Source organism: Rhinoderma darwinii, chromosome 1, assembly GCF_050947455.1.
Source record: "Rhinoderma darwinii isolate aRhiDar2 chromosome 1, aRhiDar2.hap1, whole genome shotgun sequence".
Classification (NCBI taxonomy): domain Eukaryota; kingdom Metazoa; phylum Chordata; class Amphibia; order Anura; family Rhinodermatidae; genus Rhinoderma; species Rhinoderma darwinii.
This window is the reverse complement of record NC_134687.1, coordinates 217,940,688-217,962,266: the sequence shown is the minus strand read 5'-3', so window position 1 is coordinate 217,962,266 and position 21,579 is coordinate 217,940,688. Positions and strand designations below refer to the sequence as shown.

At 43.6% G+C, this 21,579-nt stretch overlaps 1 protein-coding gene across 2 annotated transcripts in view; it reads left to right on the top strand.

The window, feature by feature from the left end:
* Window positions 1-21,579, top strand: part of CCDC158 (coiled-coil domain containing 158) — a 193,773-nt gene that overhangs the window by 165,083 nt on the left and 7,111 nt on the right. For both annotated transcript variants that reach the window (XM_075849847.1, XM_075849848.1), the window contains exon 20: window positions 16,739-16,806. In XM_075849847.1, the coding sequence (XP_075705962.1) occupies window positions 16,739-16,806 (68 nt within the window). The remainder of the gene's footprint in view (window positions 1-16,738; window positions 16,807-21,579) is intronic.

The following is a 21,579-nucleotide window of genomic DNA, read 5'->3' as shown; positions in this document are numbered from 1 at the left end:
ATATATACAGATCCAGAACCAAGCTCAGCACATATATACAGCCCCAGAACCAAACTCAGTACATATATACACCAGAACCAAGCTCAGTACATATATACAGCACTAGAACCAAGCTCAGTACATAAATACAGAAAAAAAGCTCATTACATAAATACAGCTCCAGAACCAAGCTCAGTACATATATGCAGCACTAGAACCAAGCTCATTACATATATACATCCCAAGAACCAAACTCAGTACATATATACAACGGCAGAACCAAGCTCAGTACATATGTATAACTCCCAAGCTCAGTACATATATGCAGCACCAGAACGAAGCTCAGTACATATATACATCCCCAGAACCAAGCTCAGTACATATATAACTCCAGAACCAAGCTCAGTATATATATATATATATATATATATATATATACAGCACCAGAACAAATACAGTTCAGTACAGAGATCATTTGCAAATTCAGTTTACCCCTGCTGTATAAATTTGTACGACCAAAAACGACAATTCTAAGTATAGCCTGAACAATGGTTAGGATACGCTGAGAGTTGCTGTTTAACAAAAAAGAATGCTACAATCCGTCATCTCGCTGCAGATCATACAGTGACTACAGTACTGATCAGTCACAGGGAGAATAAACATTTACATTGAGTGACTCACAGGTGATGTCTCAGATTCGTTCTTTTTCTCTTTTCTTCTCCATCCGGTCCAGACCTCTATGATGACTTCTCTCGGGCACGGCCCATTTATGCAGTTCATAGCTCAGATGTCTTCGGCTCCTCACTTTTCCAACATTTCCGCACCTGTAAACGAAGATAAAATTCTCATGATGCTACACTCTATGCTTCTAAATATAATAGTATCATACAATGAATATAATAGTACTATACACTGTACTCCTGAATATAATAGTATTATACACTGCGCTCCTGAATATATTAGTACTATACACTGTACTCCTGAATATAATAGTACTATACACTGTGCTCCTGAATATAATAGTACTATACACTGCACCCCTGAATATAATAGTACTATACACTGTGCCCCTGAATATAATAGTACTATACACTGTACTACTGAATATTATAGTACTATACACTGTGCCCATGAATATAATAGCACTATACACTGTACTCCTGAAAATAATAGTACTATACACTGCGCTCCGGAATATAATAATACTATACACTGTACTCCTGAATATAATAGTACTATACACTGCACCCCTGAATATAATAGTACTATACACTGTGCTCTCAAATATAATAGTACTATACACTGTACTCCTGAATATAATAGTACTATACACTGTGCACCTGAATATAATAGTATTATACACTGTGCTCCTGAATATAATAGTACTATACACTGTGCTCCTGAATATAATAGTACTATACACTGTTCTCCTGAATACAATAGTACTATACACTGCGCTCCTGAATATAATAGTACTATACACTGCGACTGCGCCTCTGAATATATATGTGTGTGTGTGTGTGTGTGTGTGTGTGTGTGTGTGTGTGTGGATGTCTCTGTATATGCGTGTATAGGAGACAGCATATCTATAGCACTACGACCCTATAAACTATGGATAGGATTAGATACAGTGTCTCAGCAGACAGTATCACACATGATAGGATTAGATACAGTAGCTCAAAAGACAGTATCACACATGATAGGATTAGATACAGTGGCTCAGCAGACAGTATCACACATGATGGGATTAGATACAGTACCTCAACAGACAGTATCACACATTATAGGATTAGATACAGTAGCTCAACAGACAGTATCACACATGATAGGATTAGATAGAGTGGCTCAGCAGACAGTATCACACATTATAGGATTAGATACAGTAGCTCAAAAGACAGTATTACACATGATAGGATTAGATACAGTGGCTCAGCAGACAATATCACACATGATGGGATTAGATACAGTAGCTCAACAGACAGTATTATTATAGGATTAGATACAGTAGCTCAACAGACAGTATCACACATGATAGGATTAGATAGAGTGGCTCAGCAGACAGTATCACACATGATAGGATTAGATACAGGCACCAGCTCGCTGACATTGCGGTTCCAGCGCTGGACCCAGAAAAGGTAAGTATAAGAATTGTTTTGCTTTTTTATGTGTTACTAATTATTTTTGTGTGTTTGTGTTATTTTACAGGTTGTGTTGGTGGACTAAGTCGGATTCGAGGACTACTTCAATGACAGACCCTGGTAATGCTAGGCTGCTGCTGTTGTATCTTGCGGGGTCCCGCCCATTTTTCATAACCAGCCAGATACAAGAAAGCAGCAGCAGGTTAACATTACCAGGGGGAAGGGCCACAGTTTTTGGCCTTTCCCAGCCTAGTGATACCAGCCTGCGGCCGACAGATGGTCAGGTACTGGAACTTAGCCGGCTTTTCCAGACACCCCTGGTGGCGGTGGGTACCGGGGTAATATTGGGGGTTAGTGAAAGCCTCTTACCGGCTAACACTAAGCCTCGCCTTAGTAATGGACGCTGTCAATCAGCCGCCGGGCATTACTAAGGCGGTAGTAATAAAGTTTAAAAAACAAAGACATAGAAAAAATATTTTATTGAAATAAAAACCCCCTAGACAACCGTCATTAACCATTTTATTGATAATAAAAACGCAGTCATCGAAGTAGTCCTCGAATCCGACGTAGTCCAACGACCGAACCTGTAAAAAAACAAAAACACAACAAAAACAATTAGTAACACATGTGGTAGGCTTAGGTACAGGGCCCATGTGTGATACTGTCTGTCAAGGCAGGCTTAGATACAGGGTTCAGCAGACAGTAATCTTATATAGTACATGTGGTAGGCTTATATACAGGGCCCATCAGACAGGATCACACATGGGCCATGTATCTAAGCCTACCATGTGCTTATGTAAGATGCTTAGATACAGGGCCCAGCAGACAGGATCACACAATCTGTGATCCTGTCTCATGGGCCCTCTAAGCATACTACATCGTAGGCTTAAAGGGATTGTCCAGTCCCTAAACATTGATGGCCTATCCTCAGTATAGGCCATCAATAGCTGATGGGTTGGGGTCCGTCTCCCGGGACCCGCCAATCACCAGTTTTTAAGGGGCCGCAGCGCTGGTACGACAGCTGCTTCCCCTTCACTTCCCTTACCGGCTCACAATGTGAATCGCCGACACGGATTCACAATGTGAGCAAGTGACCGGAATGAAGGGAGCGCTGCGGCCCCTTCAAAACAGGTGATTGGCGGGGGTCCTGGGACCTGGGACCCCGCCAATCAACTTCAAGCAGACAGGGATATTAAACTTACCCTCCTCTTCAGCCGCGGCGGATGCCCTGACTCTATCCAGGACCAGGATGCTGTGCGCGGCGCATAGCCTTGTGACGTCATGCGCTGCGCACCGGAACCAGGAAGGTAAGTACTGTAGTTACTATAGTAACGGGCCCGTGGCTCCAATTACTATAGTAACTTTTTATGTAGTGCGGCCCCTATAGCTACGCCACTGGTTGGGTGAGAGGTCCCGCCTCACTCCGGTTCTCTGAACCGACTGTAATTTTAACAGCCGGTAAGGGAGAACTGGGGCGAACTGGGCCCCCTTCTAGCGTCGGGCCCCGGGCACTTGCCCAGATTGCCCTCATTATAATCCGCCCCTGCGTACGTGGTACATTGCACCCTGCAAGCGCCACGATCAGTACTAATAGAGGCTCACTTTGTCCTGTGCCCGTCACCTTGGGAATTTCAATCGCCAGGGCTGACAGTTTTATACTGACAACCCTGGGCCTAGCAAAGTCTCTCAGGGCTGTCTAGTTAGCAGGTGTGAAATATATACAAATGACATTACATTATATTTAAAATAAATAAATAAAAGTTTGTTTAAAAGTTCCCTAAAGAGACTACTTTTTAAAAAAATATATAGTTAAATTAAATGTACAATGGTAAAAATAAGAACAAAAAAGTCACATAGTAAAAAAACAAAACAAAAAAAACATACACACATTTTGCATTCAAGTACCTGTAATAAACAGTGTAGTTATGCCATATTTTAAAGACTATGTACACCATTGAAATCTTCTTATAAATGAAATATATATATGTATATATATATATATGAAACAGGCAGCACTCCAGAGATGTAGCAAAAAAAGAAAAATATGCTTTATTCCACCAGTCAAAACAGCAACGTTTCAGCTCTACCATAGTGCCTTTCTCAAGCTCTCTATGGTAGAGCTGAAACGTTGCTGTTTTGACTGATGGAATAAAGCACATTTTTCTATTTTTTCTACATCTCTGGAGTGCTGCCTGTTTCTTGGAATATACATTTTGGGTGACTTTGGTCGTGTCCCTGGCGGGCTTGCACCCTCATCTTTATGAACTGACTGTGTGGTTAACATTTTTGGGTTTTTATATATATATATATATATATATATAGTAAATCCTTTCAAAATACGAGACAGCACACCTTGATAGTGAAAAAAGTGGATTTATTCACCACATGCAACGTTTCAGCCCTACTCCATGGGGCCTTTCTCATATATATATATATATATATATACACTACCGTTCAAAAGTTTGGGGTCACCCAGACAATTTTGTGTTTTCCATGAAAACTCACACTTATATATATCAAATGAGTTGCAAAATGACTAGAAAATATAGTCAAGACATTGACAAAGTTAGAAATAATGATTTTTATTTGAAATAATAATTTTCTCCTTCAAACTTTGCTTTCGTCAAAGAATGCTCCATTTGCAGCAGTTACAGCATTGCAGACCTTTGGCATTCTAGCTGTTAATTTGCTGAGGTAATCGGGAGAAATTTCACCCCATGCTTCCAGAAGCCCCTCCCACAAGTTGGATTGGCTTGATGGGCACTTCTTGCGTACCATACGGTCAAGCTGCTCCCACAACAGCTCTATGGGGTTGAGATCTGGTGACTGCGCTGGCCACTCCATTACAGATAGAATACCAGCTGCCTGCTTCTTCCCTAAATAGTTCTTGCATAATTTGGAGGTGTGCTTTGGGTCATTGTCCTGTTGTAGGATGAAATTGGCTCCAATCAAGCGCTGTCCACATGGTATGGCATGGTGTTGCATAATGTTGGCAAAACATTCTTCTATCCGTCTTCCTGATTATAGACTCCCCTACAACAACTAACTGTCTTGCCATAACTGTATTACCATATTACCACCTCCTCCCCCCACTTCCCGAATACCATCTGGGCTGTTCTCCTGGCTGTTAAGAAGAGCAGTTTCCGCTAGAGCTGTCATTTCTGAGACTGACACCCTCACATCATCGCCCAACTTGGCAACTTTGAAAGGAAGAACAAATACAAGCGTGACCTTCCTTTTTCCTAACTGCATTAATCCAGCTACTTACCTGGTTCTCCTCACCCATTTCTGCACCCTCCATGTCTACCCCACTAACTGCTTGCTTAGAATCCTGCACTAAAATCTTAATCCAAAACAAGCAGGATCCACCTGTAATCGATCACATCTAAGTTATGAACTTAGACGTGACTCGATCCTGCATGTCAGAGACACGCAGGACCCACTGACACTGAACCCGACAGTGCTGCGGACCTGACATATACAGGATTCAGTGCACGATACAGCTGCTCAGTGTACAGTATACAAAGCAGCTCTACTCAAAAAGTAAAAATAATTGTTAATAAAAAGTCTTTTGAAAGTTGCACCAATGACACTGATGAACATTTTATATATACACATATATATATATATATATATATATATATATATATATATATATATATATATACACTACCGTTCAAAGGTTTAGGGTCACTTAGAAACTTCCTTATTTTTGAAAGAAAAGCACAGTTTTTTTCAATGAAGATAACATTAAATGAATCAGAAAATACACTCTATACATTGTTAATGTGGTAAATGACTATTCTACCTGCAAACGTCTGCTTTTTAATGCAATATCTACATAGGTGTATAGAAGCCCATTTCCAGCAACACTAACTTCAGTGTTCTAATGGTACATTGTGTTGGCTAACTGTGTTAGAAGGCTAATGGATGATTAGAAAACACTTGAAAACCCTTGTGCAATTATGTTAGCACCGCTGTAAACAGTTTTGCTGTTTAGAGGAGCTATAAAACTGACCTTCCTTTGAGCTAGTTGAGAATCTGGAGCATTACATTTGTGGGTTCGATTAAACTCTCCAAATGGCTAGAAAAAGAGAGATTTCATGTGAAACTCGACAGTCTATTCTTCTTCTCACAAATGAAAGCTATTCCATGCGAGAAATTGGCAAGAAACTGAAGATTTCCTACAACGGTGTGTACTACTCCCTTCAGAGGACAGCACAAACAGGCTCTAAGCAGAGTAAAAAGAGAAGTGGGAGGCCCCTCTGCACAACTGAGCAACAAGATAAGTACATTAGAGTCTCTAGTTTGAGAAATAGACGCCTCAGAGGTCCTCAACTGGCAGCTTCATTAAATAGTACCCGCAAAACGCCAGTGTCAACGTCTAAGAGGCGACTACAGGATGCTGGCCTTCAGGGCAGAGTGGCAACGAAAAAGCCATATCTGAGACTGGCTAATAAAAGGAAAAGATTAATATGGGCAAAAGCACACAGACATTGGACAGAGGAAGATTTGAAAAAAGTGTTATGGACAGATGAATCGAAGTTTGAGGTGTTTGGATCACACAGAAGAACATTTGTGAGATGCAGAACAACTGAAAAGATGCTGGAAGAGTGCCTGACGCCATCTGTCAAGCATGGTGGAGGTAATGTGATGGTCTGGGGTTGCTTTGGTGCTGGTAAAGTGGGAGATTTGTACAAGGTAAAAGGGATTTTGAATAAGGAAGGCTATCACTCCATTTTGCAACGCCAAGCCATACCCTGTGGACAGCGATTAATTGGAGCCAATTTCATCCTACAACTGGACAATGACCCAAAGCACACCTCCAAATTATGCAAGAACTATTTAGGGAAGAAGCAGGCAGCTGGTATTCTATCTGTAATGGAGTGGCCAGCGCAGTCACCAGATCTCAACCCCATAGAGCTGTTGTGGGAGCAGCTTGACCGTATGGTACGCAAGAAGTGCCCATCAAGCCAATCCAACTTGTGGGAGGGGCTTCTGGAAGCATGGGGTGACATTTCTCCCGATTACCTCAGCAAATTAACAGCTAGAATGCCAAAGGTCTGCAATGCTGTAATTGCTGCAAATGGAGCATTCTTTGACGAAAGCAAAGTTTGAAGGAGAAAATTATTATTTCAAATAAAAATCATTATTTCTAACCTTGTCAATGTCTTGACTATATTTTCTAGTCATTTTGCAACTCATTTGATAAATATAAGTGTGAGTTTTCATGGAAAACACAAAATTGTGCGGGTGACCCCAAACTTTTGAACGGCAGTGTAGCTGTATAAGGTCTTGTTTTTTGCGGGACATTGTATTTATTATTAGCACCATTTTGGGGTACATATAATTTATTGATTAACTTTTATTAACTTTTCTTGGGGGGGGGGGTAATAGAAAAAAAACAGCAATTTTGCCACACTTTTTTGCGTCCTAAATATACGCCGTTTACCGTGTGGTATAAATAACACAATAACTTTATTCAGCGGGTTGTTACGATTGCAACCATACCAAATTTATATAAATTTTGTATGTTTTACTACTTTTACACAGTAAAAAACACTTTTTTTTGGAAATTATTTGTTTTTGTGTCTCCATATTTGAAGAGCCATAACGTTTTTTATTTTTCCGCCGATGCAGTTGTATGAGGGCTTTTGTTTGCAGGACGACTTGTAGTTTTTATTGGTACCATTTTGGAGTAGATGCGACATATTGATCAATTTTTATCAAATTTTTTTTAAGACAGGATTCACAGAAAACAGCATTTTTTGCATTGTTTTTTATATTAGTTTTTTTACGGCGTTCACCGTGTGGGTTAAATAATGTAATAACTTTATCGTTGGGGTCGTTATGGACGTGGCGATATGAAATATGTGTAACTTTTTTCATTTTTTTTTACTTATTTTTTTTTATTAACTTTATGAAAAGTTTTTTTATAACTTTTTTACTAGTCCCACTAGTGAACTTCACAATACAATCCTCCGATTGCTTTTATAATACACTGCAACACTTTTGTGTAAAATGGACAGGCATCTGCTAGGCATAACCTCTGGCATGACCTAGCAGGCATAACTAGTGGCAGACCTGGGGACCTTTATTAGGCCCCCCGGCTGATAATTAAACGACTGACACCCTGCGATCTTACGCAGGATGCCGGTGGGGTGAGAGAGGGAGCTCACTCCAAAACCAGTCAGATGCGGCGCTCCCTATTGAGCACCACATCTGAGGGGTTAAACTGGCGAGATCAATACTGATATTGATCTCGCCCGTTCGAACAGGGCTGCTCCCAGCCCTCAGCTACCGAAGGTAGCTGAGATCAGGGAGATTTAACGGCTCCCTGCTCTGTTTATTTATTCCGATGCAGCGCAGTGAAAAGGTGTATGAATCGGAATAAATCCCATTAGTGGCCGTCATGAAAAGGCGTATTGGCGGTCACTAACAGTTCAAACATTTTTATAGTTGAGCTCTAATTTACCATAATGGATATATGTCCATTTTTTACGCATTCCTAGTCAATAATTTCCTTGAAGCAAATAAGATACTAGAGATCGCAATTTTGACAAAGAAATCTGAGATATTAAATTTCCCCAGAATACATATCTCTTGTTTAGGCTCCAAATTAGTTTTAAAAATTTCCAAGCTAGAGTTCATAACTAATGTAAAATATCTATGCAGCCTGGAGCAACGCCAGAGCAGATGAATAAAGTCCCCATTTGACAAACCGTTTATAATATCCAATTTTATGGAGAATACTGGGGAAGGGCGGAGATAGGCTTGATTAAGACGAAAAACTTGTATTGCATTTTTAGATTGACTCAGAGAGATAAGCCTAGTATTATTTTCAACTACAGTCCTCTCATCAAAAGACAAATCAACATCTTGTTCAGACCACTTATCATGGTGACATTTAGTGTCGAATTTTCTCTAGAGGCCGCAAAAGAACATGATACGTTCTGGATATATATTTCCTAGGTGGTGGAGTTACAAGGACATTCTGAAGAATCAACCAGTCCTGAGAGGTACTCGGTTGATCTTGAGGTTCACACTGCAGTGCATTTCTAAGTTGTAAACATTTGTAGAAATCGGTTCAGAGGTAATTTAATATTCCTAAAAGTCCTTCAGCCCAGTGGAGGAAAACCTCTAATAATTGTATTGCAGCCCATTAATTACCCATCAAATAGGTTTAGATACTTTATTAAGCTTCTTGTATCTTTTATTGTCAAAGATTGGGGTTAATTATGGAAAGCCTTTTAGGCCCATCCTAGTTTGATCCCACACCCTCTGAAATAAATAAAGCGTTGGAACCAAAATTTACATTGAGGAGAAAGAATTAGCTTCTAATGCAGCTAGCCAGGAACTGTTCCCCAAGATCCTTTCCCTCAAGAACAGACCCCAGCTACCCAATTATGTTGGTTCGTGCTCAGCCGAGCAGAGGTTAATTTGTGTTTTTGTGCCTGAGCGTAAAGGCTGTACGTTTTATTTTGTATTCTGCCACAATATAAAGGACAGGCAAAGCACCTGTATGAAAAAGAGCTTCAGTGTCACTGTCTCTGACTGCATTTTGCCTACCGCTACAGAGCTAATTCCCACATATGGTGTTTCAGATGCAGGCAGTCTTTAACAGACACACACATTAAAGGTCTTTTTGCAAGGAGAACTGCATACAGAGAAGATTCAGAATGCTGGAGGACTTGGTTAAACGGATCGGACAGGCTATCCTTCTGCAACAGCAAATAATTGTGCAGCAGCAACAAGCCCACGCCAAGGGAGAGGAGATGCTTTGCCTACTGCTGGAGAAGACAAGGTCAGACCTGCAAGGTACAGAAGTAGGCCCTGGCGTGCAAGGGACCCAAGGAGTGATACCGTTCGCAAGGGCTGTGTTGCAGTGTTGGCAGTGCCATGAACTTGGGCATGTGGCTGCAAATTGTCTCCTCACGACCGATTCGTTGGACTGCATCACCTCTAGATCGGTTTCTCTCATCGCATGACCTGTTTATTCGGCAGAGACTGAGTCAGAACCTCCATTGTGTACTGTGTCAATAGGAGTTTGTGTAGTAATGGCATTGTTGGACTCTGGGAGTTTGTTAACTTTAGTGCATGACTCTCTGGTAGACCCTGGGTCATACGGTGGACACACTATTGGGGTACGGTGCATACACGTAGAAACTAGAGCATACCCTATTGCTGTGGTCACAATAGACCCAACCTGTGGTACAGCCTGTCAATGTGGGCGTGGTTAAGTCAATATTGCACAGTGTGATACTGGATATGAGACTTTCCCCTATTCTGGGACTTACGGCAGGCAAGGAATGTAAACTATACTGATGTTACTGATGCTGGGTGCCCTGAGGTTAGCCACAAATATTTTCACCCAGATAGTAACGTACCAGCAATAGGGGTGACCATTAATGAACCAGAAAATTTTTCCCCATCAGTGCTAGCTGGAGATGGGGAAGAGAAGGAAGAAGTTTCTAATATGCCGGAATTAGACGTGTCAGGTGAAAATTTTGTGACTGCTTAGCTCAGAGATCACACATTGTTAAAAGGTTGAGAAAATGTAAAAATGTTAAATGGTATGCCACAACTGCCTGGCTCTGACAAGGTGTTTCCCCACATGGCTGTTAACCAGGATCTACTGTATTGGGCAGACAATATACGTGGGGAAATTGTTGAGCAACTGGTGGTGACACAACCCTATCGCAGAGTGGTTTTAGATCTGGCACATGAGTATGTGCTAGGCGGACACTTAGGGTGTGAAAAAACCAGGGAGCGCATCCTGCAGCGTTTCTTTTGGCCAGGGATTGTTGTTGAAGGGCAGAGGTACTGAGAGTTCTGCCCAGATTTTCAACTAACTGCTCCTGTGTCACATTTTAGAAATCCCTTGGTACCATGGCCCATTATAGAGGTACCATTTGAAATGATTGATCTGTGAGGACAGACAGACTATGGTACCACTTTTCGCTTCATGTGATCGACTGCCAGCAAAATAGAGGACCGGTTCTGTTGCCAGATTTGCAGAAAGTCCCCAAATGCAGAGTCAGCAGCGGGTACCTGAGATGTAGTCGACACAGGAAGAGGGACTCTAGGATGTTGACTGTACACAATGTAGAATGGTGTGGAAGTGGTGGACTCACTTGTGTGGTTGTTATACGAGAACCTGGCCCATGGAAGAAGCTGTACCCAGTTATCATGCTGCAAGGAGATGAAGTGGCAGAGATAATTCTCCATGATCTGGTTAATCCTCTCGACTTGCCCATTGTATTGGGGGTGATAGGATGAGGAAAAGTCTAATCTCACATCCAGGAGCTTACAGAGGGCTCTCCAGAATTTTGAGGTAAATTAAACTCTCCGATCGGACAGGATGTGAAGGGGCAAGTCATGCAAGCGGAAGATGTGCTGAATAAAGAGAGTCGGGGAGCAGAAGGTAGGCTGGTCAGTGGGATAAAATTTGCCATCTTCGAAAACCGGTCCAACACCACCCAGAAAGTGTTGCATCCTGCTGAGGGAGGAAGGTCTGTGACAAAGTCCATCGCAATGTGCTGCCAGAGGGCATTGGGTACAGGCAGAGGTTGGAGCAGGCCGGCAGGCTTGGAGTGAGCAACCTTGTTAGAGGCACACACCGTGCAGGAAGAGACAAAATCCACAACATCTTTGAGTAGCGTGGGCAACCAGAAGTGATGAGTAATCAGGTCTCGTGTCTTACGAACACCAGCGTGCCCAGCCAGTTTAGAGCTGTGTCCCCAGCGGAGAATTATTCTCCTGTCTGCCAACCGAACAAAAGTCCTCCCCGGAGGGATGTCTCTAACCTGCAAAGGATTGGCAGTGACAATGCAGGACGGGTCTATGATACTTTGAAGGGACTCCACTGTGTCATCCGTCTCAAATGACCTGGACAGGGCATCGGTCCTCACATTCTTTTCAGAGAGACGGTAGTGGACCACCTAGCTTGACGGGGGTTTAGTCGTTGAGCCGACTGGAGATAGGTGAGGTTCTTGTGGTTGGTGTAGATCAGGATGGGGTGAGCTGCGCCCTCTAGCAGATGTCTCCACTCCTCCAGAGCCAATGTGATGTCCAGTAGCTCCCGATCCCCAAGAGAGTAGTTGCGCTCTGCAGAAGAAAAAGTCTTGAGTAATAGCCACATACTACTGCCTTTCCTTTGGAACTCCTCTGGAACAGAAGTGCACTTGCACCAAAAGAAGAAGCGTCCACCTCCAATAAGAACAGCCGATCCACGTCAGGATGATGGAGGATCGTGGCTTAAGTGAAGGCTTTCTTGAGGCTAATAAATGCAGATTCTGCCTCTGGAGTCCACAACTTGGCATTCACACCCTTCTTGGTAAGGGTAGAGATGGGAGCCGTCTGTGATGAGAAGTTTGGGATAAACTGCCAGTAGAAATTGGCAAATCCCAAAAAACGCTGTATGGATCTCACGCCTTGAGGACGTCGCCCTTCCAGGACGGACTTTACTTTCTCAGGATCCATCTTGAGACCTTGATCTGAGATGATGTAGCTCAGGAAGGGCAGAGAATTATTTTCAAAGACGCACTTCTCCAGCTTGGCATATAAACGATTCTCCCTTAATCGCAGTAGAACCTGACGGACATGCCTCCGATGAGTCGTCAGATCTGGGGAGAAAATAAAAATATCATCGAGATAGACTACAACACAGACATGGAGGAGATGTCGGAAGATATCATTGACGAATTCCTGGAAGACCGCGGGAACAGCCAAAGATGTCTCCAGTGGAACTGTGGGCAACTGAAGATGATCCACGGAAAGACACAGGACATGGCAGATGACACTGGATGTGGCAGACGACAGCAGGTCCAATAGGACACGACTCCAACACTAGCCGGCTCAGGAACAAGAACACATCACGGGATACAGGATCCAGGTAACAGGGCACGGGTAACAACAGGAACAGGATAACACTAAGGGACCATTTGCAAGACTGACATGGGAAAACTAACAATGCTCAGGCAATGAGCAAAGGGGCAGGGCCCTTCTTATAGTTCAGGAAATCATGGGCCAGTTGATGATGATGATTTTCCATGTGCGCTGGTCCTTTAAGGCCAGGCACGAGCGTGCGCGCGCACCCTACGGGACACAGCGGACCGGAGCTGAAGTGAGCGCTGGCGTCTCCTGGGAAGGAGATGCGAGCCAGCGCCCACAGATCCATGGCTGCGGCCACCGGGGGGTGAGTAAACCCGACGGTCAGCAGCCATGGACGCTACACTGTATATCATCCACAAGCGGATGAGAGGTTCAATAAGACACAAAAGGGCATCAGGGTTAACGGCAAACCCTAAAAGGTGTGCTTTGGGTCTTGAGGAAGCATGTTATCTGGGATTTGTATTAGGAAGAGGTGTAATAAAACCCAAAGTGAACAAAGTGGTAGCCATCTAAAATTGGCCTCGACCCTTAAACAAAAAACAAGTGAGAGCTTTTTGGGTTATTACTGCAGGTTCATACCAAATTTTGCTTGCATAGTTGCGCCCTTGACAGATCTTACCAAGGGAAGTAAATCGGTCATAGTCAAGTGGAACGCAGAGGCTGAAGGCGCGTTTCAAGAGTTGAAGTCTTTCATTTGTAGACAACCAGTTTTGATTAAGCCTGATTTTAGTAAGGTGTTCATAGTCCAGGCTGAAGCCTCTGATATAGGGTTAGGAGCGGTCTTTTCACAAGAAATTGGGGAGAAGAACACCCTGTCACATATCTGAGCAGAAAGCTTACACCCCCTGATAAAATTATATTATTGTTGAATGTGATTGTTTGGAAATACGAGAGTAACAAGGTCATTTCTCACATTACAAAGTTTAAAATTTTCTGTAAAACACAGGTCGGGCAAATGGCAAGGGAATACCGATGCTTTGTCCAGGACAAATGGCTAAAGGTGTCCGTCCCTACAGGTACAAATAAAGGGGTAGGGTATGTGAGACACTGACAGGAAAAGTGGTAGGAGACCTATATATTTTTCCCAAGATTCCTTCCTCATATGTGTACTAGGCTCCAGGAAGTATCTGCCTCATCCAGGGAAAACTGGATGAGATGGAAGCAATCCAGGAAAGCTGAGTTTCCTTAGCAAGGAGTAGTTTTGATAAGTACATTTGTAATTCCTAATTTCGGACCTGGATTTTTATGGAATGATAGGCAGGTTGGTAGTGGGTCCTATCATTCCCTTGCTGGTCAGTACGGGTTTTCTCTGCAGCTCAGGTATTGCAGTTCAGCTCATCACTGAGATTTAAGGGGGCTATGTGAAAAGACGGAAACTATCTAGAGACAGTAATATTGAGGTCTTTCAGTATTTAATTGTGGAAGTACAGTAAAAAAATAGTGTAGTACTGTGTTAGCCAGAAACAATATGCAATGTTAAATACTTTTGTGTCAAAAAAGACAAAAGTATAGTAGGTGTGGTACCTTTATTGGCTAACCATAAAAGTTCTATATGCAAGCTTTCAGAGCGCAGAGGCTCCTTAGTCAGGCAAGTTTACAAATGAATGACTTAGAAAAAAGCACAACATTTAAGATGTTACACAAAGACAATGAGTACATGAGGTGATACATCATTAAGATAAGCCGAGGGCAATAAAACTGGGGTTATAGGGGTGGTGACTTAGGAGTTAAAGGGAAACTGTCACCATCATTTCACCTATTGAACTCTACTCACCCCTCGCTGGCCGCTGCTGTATAAAATTCAATGGCATTATCCCCTCTCCTAAACTCCTCCTCCCACTGTAAATAACGGTCTGCAAAAATTTTGCGCCTTTTATGGTAATAATTCTGCAGTCTCATTCGTTCCTCTTCTTATGCCCGCCCACTGACGAAAACTGGCCCACCCTGAATGCTGTCAATCAAAAGTAAGCTGCCAATCAAAATTAAGGAGGTGGGGTTAACTCAGAAATGCTTGCGGCATGAAGAGATGACTCTTTTCAAACGCAGACATGACTCTTTTATGCTCATTAGTATACAGTGCTGGAACACAAAAAAACTGAATACTAAAGCTACAGAGCCGACTAAGAAGATAATTATAGGTTATATAAAAATTATTTTTCACCCAATACCACTAGGTGTTGCTGGTTTAACAGGTGAAATGCTGGTGACAAGTTCCCTTTAAGGCATCTGGAGTCAGTCTGATGGGGGATGTGATGTGTGTCCATGTAGTGGCTCATAAATCCTGGTGTTAGATTGAGGCCTTGTGTCAATGACTTGAATTTTATAATCAGCTTGAATTCCCAAATTTTTCTTTCTCTGTTGTTTTTAAAATGACCCTTCAGAATTAGGACCTTTAAATCTGCCAAACTGTGATCAGGTCCAGAGAAGTTTTTTCCCCATGGTATTTAATTGTGAAAAACACCAAAATGTTGCGAAAAATTAAAAAAAATTAGCATTTTTATCAATTTAAATGTATCTGCTTGTAAGACAGATAGTAATACCACACAAAATAGTTGCTAATTAACATTTACCTTATGTCTTCTTTATATTGGCATAGTTTTTTGAACATCCTTTTAATTTTCTAGGACTTTTGCAAGGCTTAGAACTTTAGCAGAAATTTCTGACATTTTCAAGAACATTTCCACGAAGTACAGTAAAAAATAGTGTAGTACCGTGTTAGCCAGAAACAATATGCAATGTAAAATACTTTTGTGTCAAAAAAGACAAAAGTATAGTAGGTATGATAAAAGTTTAAATCTTTAGGGCAACGAGAGTAACTGATGTATTATAAAAATGTTAACATGTCATAGTGACAAGTCAGAGGTTAGAGGTTCTAATGGGTAGGGGTTTGGGCGCTAAAAGGAAGGGGCAGAAGAGCAAAGCCGAGCGTAGTGCCCCTTCGGCTAAAATGATTTAACTCCAGATAATCCCAGCTCTACTCCGAGGGGCGGGGTGAGTTGAAGACGGGCTCATAGAAATCTATGAGCCTGTCTTCAGCTAACTCAGTCTTTCCGAGAAGAGCTGAAGTTATCGTAATACAGCTGAAGGGACACTGCACTCGGCTAAGCGCTTCTGCCCTTCATTTTAGAAAACTGAGGGTGTCCATATACCCAGATCCCACCAATCAAAAGTTCGGACATTTAATTACAACATGTTAAAAGCTTTATGAAATGACAGTTACTGTACTGTAAATCTGTGGAATAGCCTACCTCAGGAGCTGGTCGCACCTGTAACAGTAGATGGCTTCAAAAGAGGCTAAGATGCTGATATTAATTTGTCTTAAGAAATTATCTAAGTCAATGTATCATATTATTATTATTTGAATGTTGATCCAGTCTGATCGCCACTTGGGATCAGGAGTGAAATTTTTCCTTTTAGAGGCATTTTTTTTTTTACCTTCCTCTGAATCAATGGATAGTCGTAAAATAAAATTCTCTTTCTTCAATCCCTTGGTTGAATTTAATGGATATATGTATTTTTTCAAACATACTAACTGTATAACGATGTAACAGTATTTCAGTTGATGTTTATCAATTTTGGATCAACTAAGAACTTTTTTTTCCTTAAAATTTTTATTCCACAGAAATAATCAAATTCATCTCTTTTTACATTATATAACAATATATTTAAAATAATTTCTAAAACTGTGCAGCTGAATTACTGGTTAACGTTATAATATCTGCTTTCAGGGAACCATTAACTTTGCACACAGCAGACCTGGAAGATAAAGTTGGCACTATGTCATTTGAAGACATTGGTAAGTTTAGATATACAGTTTTTAAAGCACATATACTATGACAAATACAATTATTTTATACATTCTCAAGGCAAATTTCCGCATTTTGAAAAGTTTTTTTTCTTTTTACCATTAACTAATCTATTTTTTGTACAATAGTGTCTATGAAAAGATATATTCTGTAGGAGAATTGCAAACTGAAGAAAAATGTATAAAGATGTTGGCTGAAACATAGGGAATAAAGGTATCTGGATCGGTTTCTCTGGTCCCATGGCATAGCCCTTGAGGTCCTTAGACCTCGAACCACTCAGTTCTCACTTGAGGTGGCATTTGAAAGCAATGATGAACCAAGAAAATATATGAAATGGCGTGTGGCTAGGTGCTGAAGAGACAAGACATGTGGTGCAGGATCTCTGCACCATATGGAAAAAAAAACATAGTCATTCTCGACATTCACAGCGCCTATGTGTGTATATATATATATATATATATATATATATATACTAGTGTATATATATATGTACGAGCGTAGTCCTGGAAAGTCGACAAGGCTAACTAGTATGGAACTACAGGTGCCACAAACCATGGTATGACGTATCCTACGAAAACTTCTGCATTGTAAGCCATACAAATTAGATCTTTTTCAGGAGCTGAAACCAGACGACAATCCAAAATTCTGTGACTTTTGCATTAACTTGAAGGGCCGATTGGAAGAGGACAAATTCACTGACAGGCTAGTGTTCAGCGATGAGGCTACCTTTCACCTTAGCGGGAAGGTTAATGTAACGTCTATGGCCACGGCCCGTCGTTCTAACTTACCCCACGACGGCCGTGGCCATGGACATGTGTGTTCTCTGCAGCGTCGTCCCCCAGTGAGGCGCCGGTACTCACTTCCTGGTATCGAGACTGTCTCCCGTAGAGCGCGTGCGCGGTCTTAAAGGTCCAGTGCGCGCATAATTGCAGGAAGTCTACAATTAAGCTCAGAATGCTACTGGACTATAAAAGGGCCTCTGCCCTCTTGTTCTTTGCCTGAGCATTGTTCATTACCCAAAGTTCGTCTTGCAAATGGACTCCTAGTATCTTCCAGTTCCCAAGTATTCCCTGTTCCTGTATCCTGTATCCTGTTTCCCGTGCTATCCAAATCTAGTACGGTGCTGATCTGTTGTCGTGTTGTGCTGCATTCCATGCCTGCTCTGCTACCCCACGCCTGACGTCTACCCGCCGCCTGGTCCCAGCCTAACCTGCCTTGCTACTGTCCTAGTTGCCACAGGTTCCCTTTCTGGACTATAGACTCTGTACTATACCTGTTTGGCCAGCTGCCAGCCCGCTACACGGTACGGCCCAGTGGGTCCACATCCCGCATCGTGACAGTACGCTCAGGCCATGGATCCCGCTGGTCAGTTCAAGGGCATGTCACCCTCCCAAGCCATGCAGGCGGACCTGCAGGATCTCAGAGCAAGACAGGATCAACTTCTTGTTGCAGTAGACTCCATGGCACAGCAGCTAGGGTCGCCAGCTGCTTCCCTTCCTGCCTGTAATGCAAGCTCCTCAGATCGACTCTCCTGCTACACCTCCTGGCAGTTCCGGTTCGGATCCTCGGTTCTCGATGCCATTACCTTCTCGGTTCTATGGAGACGCAAGTACGTGCCGGGGGTTTCTGAACCAATGCTATATCCATTTTACCCTGCATGCCCGAGCATTTCTGTCGGACGAAACCAAGATTTCCTTCATCGTCTCTCTACTTGCCGGCAAGGCCCTGGCATGGGCTAACCCTATCTGGGAACGTCAGGGACACGAGACCCAAGACTTCCAGGGGTTTGTGTGGTTATTCCGGACTGTTTTCGAGGAGCCAGGATGAGTCTCATCGGCAGGCACTGCTATCTTTAACCTTCGCCAGTAGGACACCTCCGTGGGCGAATACAGCATCCAGTTCCGGACCCTGGCAGGAGAACTGTCCTGGAACAATGAGGCTTTGGTGGCATCCTTTTGGCATGGTCTATTGCCCGAGACCAAGGACGAACTTGCTGCTCGAGATCTGCCACCTGCCTTGGACGACCTGATTCTGCTTGCCACTCGGGTGGACATAAGGCTGAGGGAGAGATCTTATGAGGTTCGTCCGGAGAGACGACTTCCTAGACTGGCGCCCAACTTCCAGCAACCCCTCTTGCCTCCTTCTACTGCTTTGCCTGAGGTTCCTATGCAAGTGGATCGACTAAAATTGTCCGTCCAGGAGAAACAGCGCCGGCGCACCTCTGGACTCTGTTTATATTCCGGCCTCGCTGGCCATGTCGTGCGTCTGTGTCCTCAGAAGCCAAAAAACCCCAGCGCCTAGGTTTGGTTGGAGAGACAACCCTGGGCGCTACTGCATTTAATTGAGAACTCTCCTCGAAACTGTTCATTCCCGTAACCATCATTCTAGCGATAGGCCCCATCCGGTCTCTGCCTACCTGGACTCTGGCTCTGCAGCCAATTTAATCTGCCAAGACCTTGTGGATCTTCTTCAGTTGCCCACTGTCCTGCTGGAAAGGCCGTTGCTCGTTGCCTCGGTAGATGGACTGCCATTTCCTGCTCCAGTTTTGTCTGTGACCAAACCATTAATACTTCAAGTGGGAGCTTATCATTCGGAGCTCATCTCCCTGTTTGTCCTGACCAAGGCCATCAACCCCGTGCTGCTGGGTTTGCCTTGGCTCCGTTTGCACTCCCCAGTCCTGGATTGGAACTCTGGAGAGGTTCTCCAGTGGGGTCCCAAGTGTCTCGACCGCTGTCTGGGTCATCGCAGCCTCCTCCGCTTCAGTCATTGGCAGGGTTGCCTTCTTGTTACCCTATGTTCTCTGATGTCTTCGATAAGAAGGAAGCTGAGACCTTGCCGCCACATCGAGCATATGATTGTCCCATCGACTTGGTTCTTTGAGTCGTCCCCTCCTCGCGGCAGAGTGTACCCTCTCTCCTTGCCAGAGACCCAGACTAGAATCTGGAGAGGGGCTTCATTCGTAAATCCTCATCCCCGGCCGGAGCCGGGTTTTTCTTTGTCAAGAAGAAGGATGGATCCCTCCGACCCTGCATTGACTACCGAGGCCTCAACCAGATCACGGTGAAGAACAGGTACCCATTGCCTTTGATATCAGAACTGTTTGAATGCATACGGGGGGCAACATGTTTTTCTAAACTGGACCTGCGGGGGGCCTACAATCTGATTAGTCAAGGTGACGAGTGGAAGACTGCTTTTAATACTCGTGATGGGCACTATGAATACCTAGTTATGCTCTTCGGCCTTTGTAACACCCCCGCGGTGTTTCAAGAATTTGTCAATTACATTTTTCGCGATCTCCTTTATGTTTGTGTTGTGGTATATCTCAATAACATTTATATTTTTTCCCCAGATCCAGTAACTCATCAGAGTCATGTCCGCCAGGTGTTGCTTCGTTTAAGAGAGAATCATCTTTATGCCAAGCTGGTAAAGTGTGTGTTTGAAAAAAAGTCTCTTCTCTTCCTGGGCTATATCATCTACGATCAGGGTCTCAAGATGGACCTTGAGAAGGTAAAGGCTGTCCTGGAGTGGCCACGCCCCCAAGGCTTAAGTGCCATACAACGCTTCCTGGGATACGTCAACTTCTACCGGCTGTTGATTCCCAACTTCTCTTCGTTGACAGCTCCCATCTCCACCCTCACTAAAAAGGGTATGAATGCCAAAGTGTGGACTCCGGAGGCAGAAGCCGCATTTGTATCCTTAAAAAAAGCCTTCACGTCAGCCTCTATTCTTTACCACCCTGATGTGTCCCTACAGTTTTCGTTAGAGGTGGACGCTTCCTCTGTTGGTGCTGGTGCACTGTTGCTCCAGAAAGGTCAAAGGGCAAGACTGTGGTATGTGGCTACTATTCCAAGCTGTTTTCTTCCGCAGAGCGCAACTATTCGATTGGTGATCGGGAGTTACTGGCCATCAAGCTGGCTCTGCAGGAGTGGAGACACCTACTGGAAGGCGCAGTTCATCCTATCCTGGTATTCACGGATCACAAGAACCTGACCTACCTACAGACGGCCCAGCGGTTGAATCCTCGTCAAGCCAAGTGGTCATTGTTCTTTGCTCGGTTCGAACTCCACTACCGACCTGCCGACAAGAATGTGAGGGCCGATGCCTTGTCTAGGACACTGTGGAGTCCCCACAGAATATTATTGATCCTTCCTGCATCTTCTCTATGAACCCTCTGCAAGTTGGAGACATTCCTCCGAGAAAGACTTTTGTGCGCCTGGCAGACGAAGGAAGAATCCTTTGCTGGGGTCACAGTTCCAAGCTGGTAGGTCACGCAGGTGCTCGTAAGACCCAAGATCTAATCGCCCGCCAGTTCTGGTGGCCCACGCTGCCCAAAGATGTCATGGACTTTGTCTCCTCATGTACGGTATACGCAGCAAATAAAGTTGCCCACTCCAGACCAGCTGGTCTGCTCCAACCACTGCCTGTGCCCGTTGCCCCCTGGCAGCATGTTGCAATGGACTTTGTCACGGATCTCCCTCCCTCTGCGGGTTGCAGTGTGATCTGGGTGGTGGTGGATCGATTTTCTAAGATGGCTCATTTTGTTCCCTTGACTGGTCTGCCTTCTGCTTCGCGATTGGCCGACCTCTTCATTCAACACATCTTCCGTGCGGCTTGTCACTGCATATTGTCTCGGACCGAGGGGTCCAGTTCACCTCAAAGTTTTGGAGAGCACTCTGCGGTCTTCTCGGTGTAAAGTTGGACTTCTCTTCGGCCTATCATCCCCAATCCAATGGGCAAGTCGAGAGGGTTAACCAGATTATGGA